Below are 12,500 nucleotides of genomic sequence, written 5' to 3'. Positions count from 1 at the left end.
AGGAATGCCAGAGAGAAGCGAGTTACAGTAATCAATCTGTGATGTAACCAAAGCATGAACAAGCACTTCAGTACTGTGCTGAGATGGTGAAGGGCGAAGTCTTGCAATGTTACGCAAATGAAAAAAGGCAGAACGTGAGATATTACTAATTTGAGAACTAAATGAGAGCATGCCATCCAGTATAACCCCAAGACTTTAACCCAGACGCTCCAGGGACAGACGAGTCTTCATTGAGGCCATCTTCCAGCCTCCACCACGGCGACTGAAGCTCTGCACAAGACTTTTGGCCAGCGGAGAAATTAAAATGGTCATGCCCAACTGAGTCTGGTTCTCTCAAGGTTTTCTTTCTTCACTCCCATCAGGTGAAGTTTTTTTTCCCTCTCCGCTGTTGCCACTGCCTCGCATGGTTCAGGATTGGTAGAGCTACGCATCGATGAATTTGCTCTTCAGTGTTTGAACTCTCAGTAATGATTAAATCACACTGAACTGAGCTAAACTGAACTGAACTTAAACACTAAAAACTGAACCACACTGTTCCAGTTACTGAACCACACTGTTCCAGTTACTATGACCATTTATGTGAAGCTGCTTTGACACAATCTACATTGTAAAAGCGCTATACAAATAAAGCTGAATCGAATTGAATTGAATTGAAAAGATTGAGCTTTGGATAAAACAGATTTTGAGCCAACCAAAAGGGCTTCGGTTTTACTGGCATTTAACTTTAAGAAATTATTAGTCATCCATGTATTAATCTCATTTAGACATTTGGTAAGGTCAGAAGGGCGGTGTGATGTTGTAGGTTTTGTGGAGATATAAACTTGTGTATCGTCTGCATAAAAATGAAAATGTATGCCAAAAGAATGAAATATATGACCTAAAGGTAGGATATAAATAATAAATAAAAGTGGCCCCAATACTGACCCTTGAGGAACACCATGGAGGACTGAAACAGGATTGGATAGTCTATTCTTTATCTGTGTTTTCTGTCACTTAAATAGGAAGAGAACCAGCAAAGTGCGTTGTCAGCTATTCCTATAGAAGCCAGTCGTTCCAATAATAGTGAATGACTAATAGTATCAAAAGCCGTTGTAAATATCTATCTAGAATATGAGCTGTACATTGCAGATCCTGTGATGTGACGATTGCTGATTCACATCTTGCGGTATCGATGATGAAACCATACTGAGCAGTGCTAGTTTTGGGCATGCAGTGGTTTCTAGATGGAGAATTGGCTGACGTTCTGCTTTTGAGTTGCTCTTCTGAAATGACTGATATTGAAAACATGCGAGGTTTCACTTCTGTAAGCCGTCCAGTGCAGCAGTGTGTGAAAGGAGATGCGCTCGGTTATTTGGTCATTTCGAGAATATTGGTGGAGTGTTTTAAAGAGCACCTATAATGCCGCTTTCTACAAGCTGTATATGCTGTCTCTAGAGTGTGTGTGTTTCAGTGTGTGTGAAAACAGCACATGGTAAACTCTAGATGGGATATGCAGCCGGCCGGAAGTGTGAAATGCACATCAATATAGCAGCATTTTATATGACAATGTATAACAATAATTAAAGCTGCAGTAGGTGATGGTCTTCTGAAACATGTGCTGTTGTGCTGGTTGAAAGTCTCCTCACAGTCCAATAGTGCTGATTACAGTAAATGATCTAAATGTGTTTATACTGTGTGTGTTTTTATATTCTGGGTGAGGCATAAAACTAAAAAATGTTCATCCAATTAAATATTGTAGGACCGACATCTCCCATAATTCCGATAAGCAGCTCAGACTGTCTGTCAGCAAGTGTAGATTTGGACTTCTGCGCATCTGTTCATGCAGTCCGCCATTCGGGCGTGCACTTCTGCAGAGGCGGCAACGCGGTCACGAGACAGACTCAGAGAAATGAAATGCTGAACTGAAACTGTTAAACTCCTGAATCAATATTGGAGTGAGTTCTGCACGCTGGAGGAAGCACGACACCATGGCTGAAGTGTTTCTGTTAGACAGGTCATGTTCTGTGTTGAACTCTTTCAGTCAGGCAGAGCTGATGTAGATTGTGTTGTTATGAAGGACTTATATACACAGACGTGTTGTTCAGCCACTGAAATCTCCCGGGGAAAGATTGATGTGACTATTTTCAGGTTTATAAGGGCCTTTTACAGCAGATAATGTAGTAAAAGGTTCAGTTTAACAACAGAACATCAGTAAACAGCGCTATTCCACCTAACCTGGGGGCTATTCCATAAACCAAGCTTACAGAAAAAGCCAGGCTTATTGTGGTAAGTCAGGTTTATTAATGGCGGATTCGGTTTCATAAATCAAATTTACGATAGTTCAAACTTAGTTACCCTGGCAACTTATGCTGGGAACCTAGCCTGGTCCGGGGCAGGCTAACTCTCAGGCTAAGTCTTAAGTTCAAGCTTAATCAAAGTCATGTTAACATTCACATGCCATAATCTGATGCCATTTTTATTCACTTAACGTCTTAATAATGATTAAAACTTTATAGTCACTTAATAGCAAAATAAATAAATAAATGAATAAATAAATATATATATATATAAGTTCCAAACTTTGTATTGGTACTGAATAATCTAATGCGTACAGTATGCACAAATATATTATTGTAAAGCATCCTGTAGAAAAAATTAAATTGAAAGAGAAATCTGTGAGGGGGGTAGCTCTCTCTCTCTCTCTCTCTCTCTCTCTCTCTCTCTCGATATATATATATATATATATATATATATATATATATATATATATATATATATATATATATATATATACACTTTTATATATTTTCGGCTTAGTGCCTTTATTAATCTGGGAATGAACAACGCAATGAACGGCCAACTGATACAGCATATTATTTATGCAGCGGACGCCTTCACTGTGTTGGAAACATTCATACACACTCATTCACATTCCTACACTACGGCCAATTTAGCTTATTCAATTCACCTATAGCGCATGTCGCATGTCTTTGGATTTGGGGAAACCGGAGCACCTGGAGGACCTTCCCCGGGCCGCGGGAAACAAGTGGCAAAGGAAAAGCAACGATTTGCAGCAGATTCGGGAGCAAATTAAAAATCCCACCACTTGTGCGTGCACGGCTCTTTATTTATTTTAAACTTATGTGCTTACATTTAGAACATTTTGTATGTTACAGTGAGCCTGCAATGCGTTAAAACTTTTCCTTGCAATCAACAATTTGCAGTAAGCACAAATCCTCTTTCTCACGCACATGCGCGCGGTCAAGCACGATTACTATGTTTTATAACAAATATTTAATTTCATGTTAATACGCCTAAATAATAGCCTATATTTAAAATATATATTGCCATTAATGTAGCCTATTGAACAATCTGCAGTTTCGTGGCTCACACGCTGTGGTTGCCATGGTAGCACACAACATCATCGATGTATCCATGCTCGACTTTTAAGGTTTCACGACAGAAACGCGCACGAGCAGTTATCTAGATTATTTAAACTGAACTCAGACTAGTCAGACCAAATGATCTTCAACTTGCTGTTATGGAACCAATTTAAGCGTTTAGTTCAGCTCATTGAAGTCAGGCTTTTGGCTTTAATCCCCGCTTTTCTTAACCACTTTTATGAAATAGGCCCCTGCTTTACTGAGCTGAAGCTGCTTTTATATTCACATTAGGTCATTTCTGAACAATGACAGCCTTCCTATACTGTTCATCGCTACTCTGAATATTTGCTCTGAAATAGCATGCAAGTGTGGCTCAGTAATAAGTGTAATTCCTGCACGCCGCTGGCACTAACTGCCGAATGACATGAACTAGTGGGTTGTCTGTCTGCTGTTGTGACGCGGTGCGCGCACTCCCGATTTCAGGGGGTGTGGCTTTGAATCACAGTCCCTCCCCGCCGTCCAAAGATAATATGCTAAGCGGTTAGCATTTTGACAGATCACCTACTGCACCTTTAATGTTTCTACAGTACTGTGATGGTGGGTTTAGGGTTTGGGTGGGGGTGGGCATTAAAAAAATACAATTTATTGGGTGATTTAATAGATAACGTGAATAATACTTGATACAACTACTGTTTATACATTACTGTGAGAGTTGGGTTTAGGGTTGGGGTGTGGGTAGATGTTAATAAAATACAATAAATGGGAAATTTGATCAATATTATAAATAATTCTCGTTAACTTCCGGCTGCAAGCATATCTGATCTAGCAGCAGCTCACAGATGATTTTCTCCAGCTCTCTGAAACTGACCCTTTCAGGCTTTGATCCTAATTGAGGTGTTTTGGTGACTGTCGCTTTAAATGCAAATGAGATTGTGCTCTTTTCAAAAGAGGGCGGAGCTACAGAATGGTGTGGTCAGGTGTGAGTGTGTTCTTGATGCTTCTGTCAGTCTATGTGGCTCCTGTCGCTGTTCATCTCAAACTCCACATCTATAATCCTCTTAGTCTATGCTGACATTATCTTCAGCAGCTCAAACACTCTAATGGCTAATGGACAGACGGCTGCTTCTCACTCAGGCCTGCCGGAGATGCTAATGAGGTGGAGAGATGGGCACTAGTGGGCGTGGCTTTTCCCCTGATGACATGTACAAAGGGAGAATGTCAATCAAAGTGTTTCACTCATCAAGTTTGATTATTCATACATTCATTTTCACCACAGCTTAATGAACCGCCAACTTATCCAGCATTTATTTTTTTGCAGCGAATGCCCTTCCAGCTCCAACTCATCAATGGGAAACAAGTCTGATTATAACAAATACAGTTAACTCATGTTGAGCGTTAGAGGCTGAAGATACTTACACACTGTTGACACACACCTGGGGTTAAACCCCTTATAAAGGTGATTCCTGCATATCAGGGGCTCTTTAAAATGTTTTTGGGGGCAAAAAGGCGGGGAAAACGAAATCCTTTATTATCTGATGTTGTGTTTACTTTAAATATTGTGTTACTTGCAGTTTCTTGTTAAATACTTGTGAAATTTACTTGTGTGTGTGAGAGAGATTGTATATGTTTTTGTGTATATGAGTGAGTGTGTGTGTGTGAGTGTGTGACACACACTCAATCATATACACACAACCATACACAATGTGTGTGTGTGTGAGTGAGAGAGTGGGTATATTTATGTGTGTGTGTGTGTGTGTGTGTGTGTGTATGAGAGAGAGTGTGTATATGTGTATGTTTCTATGTATGTGTATGTACAGTATGTGTGTATGTGCATGCATGCATGTGCATGTGTGTGTGTGTGAGTGCATGTGCATGTGTGATTGCATCAGTGCATGCATGCTTGTGTGTATGTTTATGTGTGTGCGTGTGTTAGTGCATGTGTATCAGTGTATATGTGAGTGTAAGTATGTGTGTGTGTGTGTGTCTGTCTGTCTGTCTGTTTGAGTGTGTGTGTAGGCCTGAAGCTGACCACAGTCCGGAGCTCAGATGACCACTGGTGTCTGATTACTGCTCAAACATCATCTCTGTGTGTGTGTGTGTGTGTGTGTGTGTGTGTTAGTCTGGACATACATATGTGTGTTAGTCAGAAGAGGAGAGCATGGTTATGTGCTGTGGGGGAAGGGTGTGTGTGTGTGAAAGTATGTGCTAGTGAGTAACTGTGTGTGTGTGTGTGTGTGTGTGTGTGTGTGTGTGTGAGAGAGAGAGAGAGAGAGAGAGAGAGAGAGAGAGAGTGAGAGAGTGTGTGTGTGTGTGTGTGTGTGTGTATGTGTGTGTGTATGTCTAAATATCTATTAACTGTTCTGAGTGCACTGAAGTGTGTGATCGTTGTGTGTCTTTAATAATATCTGGTGTGTGTGTGTGTGTGTGTGTGTGTGTGTGTTTGGGTGTGTGTATGTCTGAATATCTATTAACTGTTCTGAGTGCACTGAAGTGTGTGATCGTTGTGTGTCTTTAATAATATCTGGTGTGTGTGTGTGTGTGTGTAGACACAGCCTGCTCCACTGCCAGTCAAGCTGCATTCATGTATCTGCTGATGTATACACTAGTGTACACCTGATCTGACAACGCTCACTGTTAGTCGGGGGTTAGGGCTCTAGTGAGGTGTGTAGGGAGTGACCGGCCTCCTCTCTTTTGTGCTGCTGTGTTTATCTTCACTGCTTGAGCACTGAGGGGGCTGCAGATGCTGCTGGTGGTCCAGATGTGGAGGTGTGTGTTCTGTGAATCGGCCTCTGAGATGTTCTGTAGAAATGATGATGATGATGATGATGAGTCAGAGCTGAGATGTTTGAGGGAGAGTTCAGCGGGAAATGAAGCTTGAGTCATCAGTTACTCACCCCGCTGTGCTTATTTCCCACAGAACAACACATCCTGAAAGATCCACCCATCCACAAACTGGATAAATACACTGAATTATATCTGTTAATCAAGAGTTTCTGTGTTTTGGGTTTGTTAGCGGTGGTGAATTTACATTTTATTGACATTTTAGTAGTTTGAATTAATATAAGAAATAATATCTAGAGGGGCGAGGCAGTGGCGCAGTAGGTAGTGCTGTCGCCTCACAGCAAGAAGGTCGCTGGTTCGAACCTCAGCTCAGTTGGTGTTTCTGTGTGGAGTTTGCATGTTCTCCCTGCCTTCGCATGGGTTTCCTCCAGGTGCTCCGGTTTCCCCCACAGTCCAAACACATGTGGTGCAGGTTAACTGAGTAGGCTAAATTGTCCGTAGTGTATGAGTGTGTGTGTGAATGTGTGTGTGGATGTTTCCCAGAGATGGGTTGCGGCTGGAAGGGCATCCACTGCGTAAAAACTTGCTTGATAAGTTGGCGGTTCATTCCGCTGTGGCGACCCCGGATTAATAAAGGGACTAAGCTGAAAAGTAAATGAATGAATAATATCTAGAGCAGAGGTGTCCAAACTCAGTCCTAGAGGGACCAACTTGCCTGCACAGATGTTAAGCCTTGTAGAGCTTGATTGGCTAGCCCAGGTGTGTCTGATTGGGGCTGGAACTAAACTTTTCTGGACGCCGGCCCTCCAGGACCGAGTTTGGGCACCCCGGTCTAGAGAAATAAGTGTGTAGAATAGCAGAAGATGTGCTGCAGTTGATTACAAGGCTTCTGTAGCGTATATACAACACCAACACACACTATACAGCACTGCACACTATTACACTTGTGCAGGAAACACACTCTTACACCCTTTACAGGTGAAGTGTTGAGGAAAGATCAAGTCATGACAAGTGTTCAGGGTGCTTACTGTGCTGTTCTGGGGGGCTGATGATGGGGTTTTGTATTAGGTAAAGTGTATATTGCTTGTGGTTGGTTTATTATATTTAATGCAGATGCACATCCTAATCAAATATAAAGTTATGAATTCTTTCCAGTGAAGATATTCAGTTCATCAGGTGAAATGATACTTAATATTGCAATTTGTATCGCAGAAAAATAATATATAGCAATGTCATATATACACATATATATATACACAGTTGATGTCTGAATGATTCGCCCCCTGTGAATTAGTTTTTCTTTTTTAAGTATTTCCCAAATGATGTTGAACAGATTGAGGAAATGTTCACAGTATGTCTGATAATATTTGTTCTTCTGGAGGAAGTCTTAGTTGTTTTATTTCGGCTAGAATAAAAGCAGTTTTTAATTCTTTTAAAGCCATTTTAAGGTCAATATTATTAGCCCCTTTAAGCTGTATTTTTTTCCGATAGTCTCCAGAACAAACCATCATTATACAATGTCTTGCCTAATTACCCTAACCTGCCTAGTTACCCCAATTACCCTAGTGAAGCCTTTAAATGTCACTTTAAGCTGTATAGAAGTGTCTTGAAGAATATCTAGTCTAATATTATTTACTGTCATCATGACAAAGAGAAAATAAATCAGTTATTAGAGACGAGTTATTGACACTATTATGATCGAAAAAAATCTCTCAGTTAAACAGAAATTGGGGAAAAATGTAAACGGGGGGGGGGGGGGGGGATGTAATTCTGACTTCAACTCTGTGTGTGTGTGTGTGTGTGTGTGTGTAAGTGTATATGTGTGTGTTTAGTTGCTAGGCTGTTCAGTGTGGTTTGCTATCATATTGTAGGTGGTTGCTAGGAGGTTGTTATTGTGTTCTGAGTGGTTGCTAGGCTATTGTAGGCAGTTTTTAGGGTGTTTTTAGTGGTTGCTAGGGTGTCTAGACTGTTGGTGTGGTTGCAAGAGTGTTGTGTGTGGTTACCAGGCAGGTGCTAGGGTGCTCTGTAGGGCTGGGCAATTAATCAAAAGTAATTAAAATCGACACTCAGAACCTATAATCGATTAATTTTTTCCTTGTCAATTACTTTTCCTACAGCGTGTGCAGACGCGTGACCCCACACTGATTTATACCTCTGCAGATTCAATATGAAAAACATTGACAATAATTGATTTCCTTTCCAAAAGTGCAAATTATTCATTCATTCATTCATTTTCGGCTTAGTCCCTTTATTAATCAGGGGTCGCCACAGTGGAATGAACCGCCAACTATTTTAGCACGTTTTACACAGCGGATGCCCTTCCAGCTGCAACCCAGTACTGGGAAACACCCAAACACACTCATTCTCTCTCTCTCTCTCACACACACACACACACACACACACACACACTACAGCCAGTGTAGTTGATCAGTTCCCCTATAGCGCATGTGTTTGGACTGTGGGGGAAACCGGAGCACCTGGAGGAAACCCACACCAACACGGGGAGAACATGCAAACTCCACACAGAAACACCAACTGACCCAGCTGGGACTCGAACCAGTGACCTTCTTGCTGTGAGGCCACAGTGCTGACCACTGAGCCACTGTGCTGATACCTGCAAGTTATTTGTTTCCACTTTTTTTTTTTTAATAAGTGCGTGTTCATTTTAGGCAGTGTGTGTTTTCATTTCAGTTGTTCAACACTTATGTTCATTAATTAGTCACAGATATAATGTGTGTCTCTTTCAATTTAATCTCCTGCTTGTAATATGAGAGTATTTCACTGTACAAAACCTGTCAGTGAACTATGAGAGCAAAAAAATAAAATAATAAAATAATCGTGTATTAATTGTAATCGAGTTAAAATGTTCAATTAATCGAGATTTTGGTTTTAGCCCTAGTGCTCTGGCTGTTTTAGTGTGTTCTTGGAGCTGGACGACGCACTGATGTTTATTGGTCGTGACTCCGCTGCTGTAGTTTCACTATGTCTCATCAAGACAGAAGTCGACTTCCTGTTAGCGCAGCAAGTTTGCGTGAATGCTAGCTGAGTCATTCCCAGTAAAAACCTGCTGCGGACGGAGCGTCGGCTTGTACGCTGATGGAAAACTGTGGTAAAATCCTAAATCTGCATAAACAAATCATGTTTACAGTGGGAAAGAGACACACACACACACACACACAAACACACACACACACATACACACACACAAAGACCTTCACATGCTCTGACATGCAGAAGTGAACAGCACAGGATTTTGCACTCGCCACAGGAGCTCCAGCGTAATGCATCTGCTGTTTCAGCATGGTTATATACAGTATGTTCACAGTATGTTGAAGCTGTTATATTTTCTAAAACCAGAGTGTTGATCAGAGAAACTCTATTTTGATGATCCATGTGCAAAGTGCAGGGCACAAACGCACTCGGGGTGTGTCAGAATCCACTTTTTGCTAATTTAAGGACGGGAAAATCCGCTTTGCGCCGTGGCACATGGTTTAACAGGGTTGAGTTTATTCTCTTAATGAGTTATAGGTGTGTTTTGAGAATAAACCAATCAGAGTCTCATCTCACATTCCCTTTAAGAGCCAGCTGCGTCACGCCATAAGCGCATTTGCTGTTTACATGACGTAAAGTAAGTGTAAGTGGAAAAGCTGAGCATTTCACTAGCAAGTAAACAGTTAAAGGGCCATGAAACCCCCGTTTCAGCAGGATGTTTTCACACCTCTAGTTTGGAAAAAGTCTGGAAAGTGGGCGTGTCTAGCTCTGTTTGGGTGGGAGTGTCGGGGGAGGGAAAATGGGCAGGGTTTAAATAAAAATGGGAGTTGCCATTTGGGCACGCTTTGAGGACAGAGGAAATACAAACACAAACACACACGCAGGGGAGAAAGACAGTGTGTTTAATGAAGGTGAAATGTTTGATACTGCACATCGTATAAGAGAAAAAAGCCTCTGCATTTCTCTGTAAAATACGACGAAAATTCAACACGACGGTCGGCAAAAGTTTGCGTACAGTGTTCATGTGTTTACACACAGAGAGCAGCATTTACAGCAGATCTTTCAATGTTGTAGTGATATTAATGCACTGTAAACTGAGTAACTTAGAAATCATCTTGACTAAGCTCTGTCTTTAAACACTGAAAGAGTACTGCTGACCATACCAACTATAACTTTGCCATCTGAACGAACAAAGAAAGGGCGCTGATCGCACACACTTACCGAATCTGTAGACAGGATAATCCGCTCATACTGGAGCTGCGTCTTTATTAAGAGGAGACGAGCAGCAAATCCGGATCTCACCATTGATGAGAAAAGCTCTCGAGTAAAAAATGTTCCAAACAAGCGTATTTCTGCCGCGCGTCACGTGCACTGATCCACACGTGAGTCCTGCAGCGGTCTCATAGAGAGAAAATGAAAACCAAACCTTCACATGATAAAGCAACACTGGCGACACGTATCTCCAAACAATTCCTATTCTTTTCCCACAACCTTTGGCAACACGACGTGTGTCGTCTCTCTGCCGTCTGAACACTGTTTCAGGTACAGTCTAAGAGAGCTAGCATGCATATTAATGAAGTTGCAGCGCATACATAACGGAGCGCCCTGATTGGTTTGAACCAAGCCATACTCATGAATGAATGCAACACACTCAGAGACGTAATACTGGACGCCCTGGTACAGACGTCCAGTCCACACGCTGGAATACACGCTAAGATCTCATGGCCGTGACGCAGCTTCAAAAATTCGTTTTTGAAAATTAACCAATTTTCACTTTTTAGTGAGATATATGTGTCCTAATAGTGTTTTTAGCAGTGTGGACACATATACGACTGTCACGACCCTTTAAACAGAGCATCTGCAGCGCGAGAATGAGAGCCTCCTCATAATCTACTTTCACTCTCGTCGATAGGGAAACCTTTACGCACAGACATCAATTAGCCTATACATAATTAATTTTCATTTGTTAAGCGCAAAGATTTGTTTTAAAACTATTTCTAAATTCAGTTCTAATCTTCAGCAAACAAATAAATGAATATTAATAATGACGCGTGCTCAAACATCTGAGTTATATCCAAATACACATGCTGCACCATATGGTCTGAAACCTGACAGGTGGACAAATCTAAGCTTGTTTTTAATAAAACAAATATAAATATGGATATAATAAATAATACTGCTAACAATAATAACATTATACAAAAGCAAATTGTTATGAATGAACTGAAAAAGCCTCCCGAGATGATGAAGGCATGAGGGCAGTGGTGTTTATATTTATGTAGGCTGGAAAATAATATGTTTTGTAATATTTGAATCCTTTATATTTATATCCTATATCTATTCTTAATATATCCTATATATATCCTTAATATTTTAATTCTTCTTCATCTGTAAATATATTTGCGTATTACTCTACATCTTGTGTGTATTAAGCAGTGTGTAAGCGAGGTGCAACTCTGCGCTGGACAATAGACCGGCTTTGTTCTGGTCTGTTGAAAAATCTATTATAGTTTCTTAAAATAGTAACGCTCCAGCAGTGCGCCTCAGAACACTAGAGCAGAACACCTATGGGCGCACATATGAGCGCAAATGCATTTGCTATTTAAACAGCGTGCTGCAACACATCAAAACGACTCTTGTGCCAAGCTGAAACTAGTAGACAACTATTGCGCCGGGTGTCTGATAGAACCCAAAGTGTTTATGCCTCGATGTTTGATGTGTCAGTGCAGTAATGTGATGTAAAGAGCTGTGGAAATGCCCCATATTCTATCACAACACCCTAGAGTGGATTATTTGTCTAAGATGGCGAGCGAGACTCCTCGTTGATGTTGATGTTTTTCTTTTCAGTCCCAAAGGGAAGAAGTTTCGCAGTAAGCCTCAGTTATCTCGATATCTGGGTAACACAGTGGATCTGGGATGTTTCGACTTCCGCACGGGGAAGATGATGCCCGGCAAGATGCAGAAGAGCAAACAGAGACTCCGCAACGACAATCTGAGCCAGAGTAAAGTATGTCACGCTCACACACACACACACACACACACACACACACACACTGCACAACAAGCTTCATTAGTGAGTCTGTTAAAGGTGATGAGTGTTTATTTCACTGTCAAGGACTGTCATGCCAGTCTTGTGCATCTGTGTGTGTGTGTTTGAGTCAATGTTGTTTGGGTGTGTGAGAGAGTGTATATGCTTTGTTTGTTTTTTTGTTTTTTTGTTTGTGTGTGTTTGTGTGTGTGTGTGTTGTTTTTGTGTGTGTGTGAGTCTATTGTTTGTGTGTCTGTGCATGTGCGTGATTTTTGGTTTTTTGGTTTTTAAATGTGTGTGCGCTTGCATGCTTTGTGTGTCTGTGTGTGTGTGTGTGT

The 12,500-nt window shown here is 41.2% G+C and overlaps 1 protein-coding gene across 1 annotated transcript in view; it reads left to right on the top strand.

Annotated features, from left to right (window-relative positions):
- Positions 1–12,500, top strand: part of mbd2 (methyl-CpG binding domain protein 2) — a 55,027-nt gene that overhangs the window by 5,458 nt on the left and 37,069 nt on the right. Inside the window, 1 exon segment of the mRNA NM_212768.1 lies at positions 11,982–12,141. Coding sequence (NP_997933.1) covers positions 11,982–12,141 — 160 coding nt within the window.

Source organism: Danio rerio, chromosome 5, assembly GCF_049306965.1.
Source record: "Danio rerio strain Tuebingen ecotype United States chromosome 5, GRCz12tu, whole genome shotgun sequence".
In the NCBI taxonomy this organism is placed as follows: Eukaryota; Metazoa; Chordata; class Actinopteri; order Cypriniformes; family Danionidae; genus Danio; species Danio rerio.
Note: the sequence above shows the minus strand (reverse complement) of the source record. Positions and strands in the feature narration are given on the sequence as shown.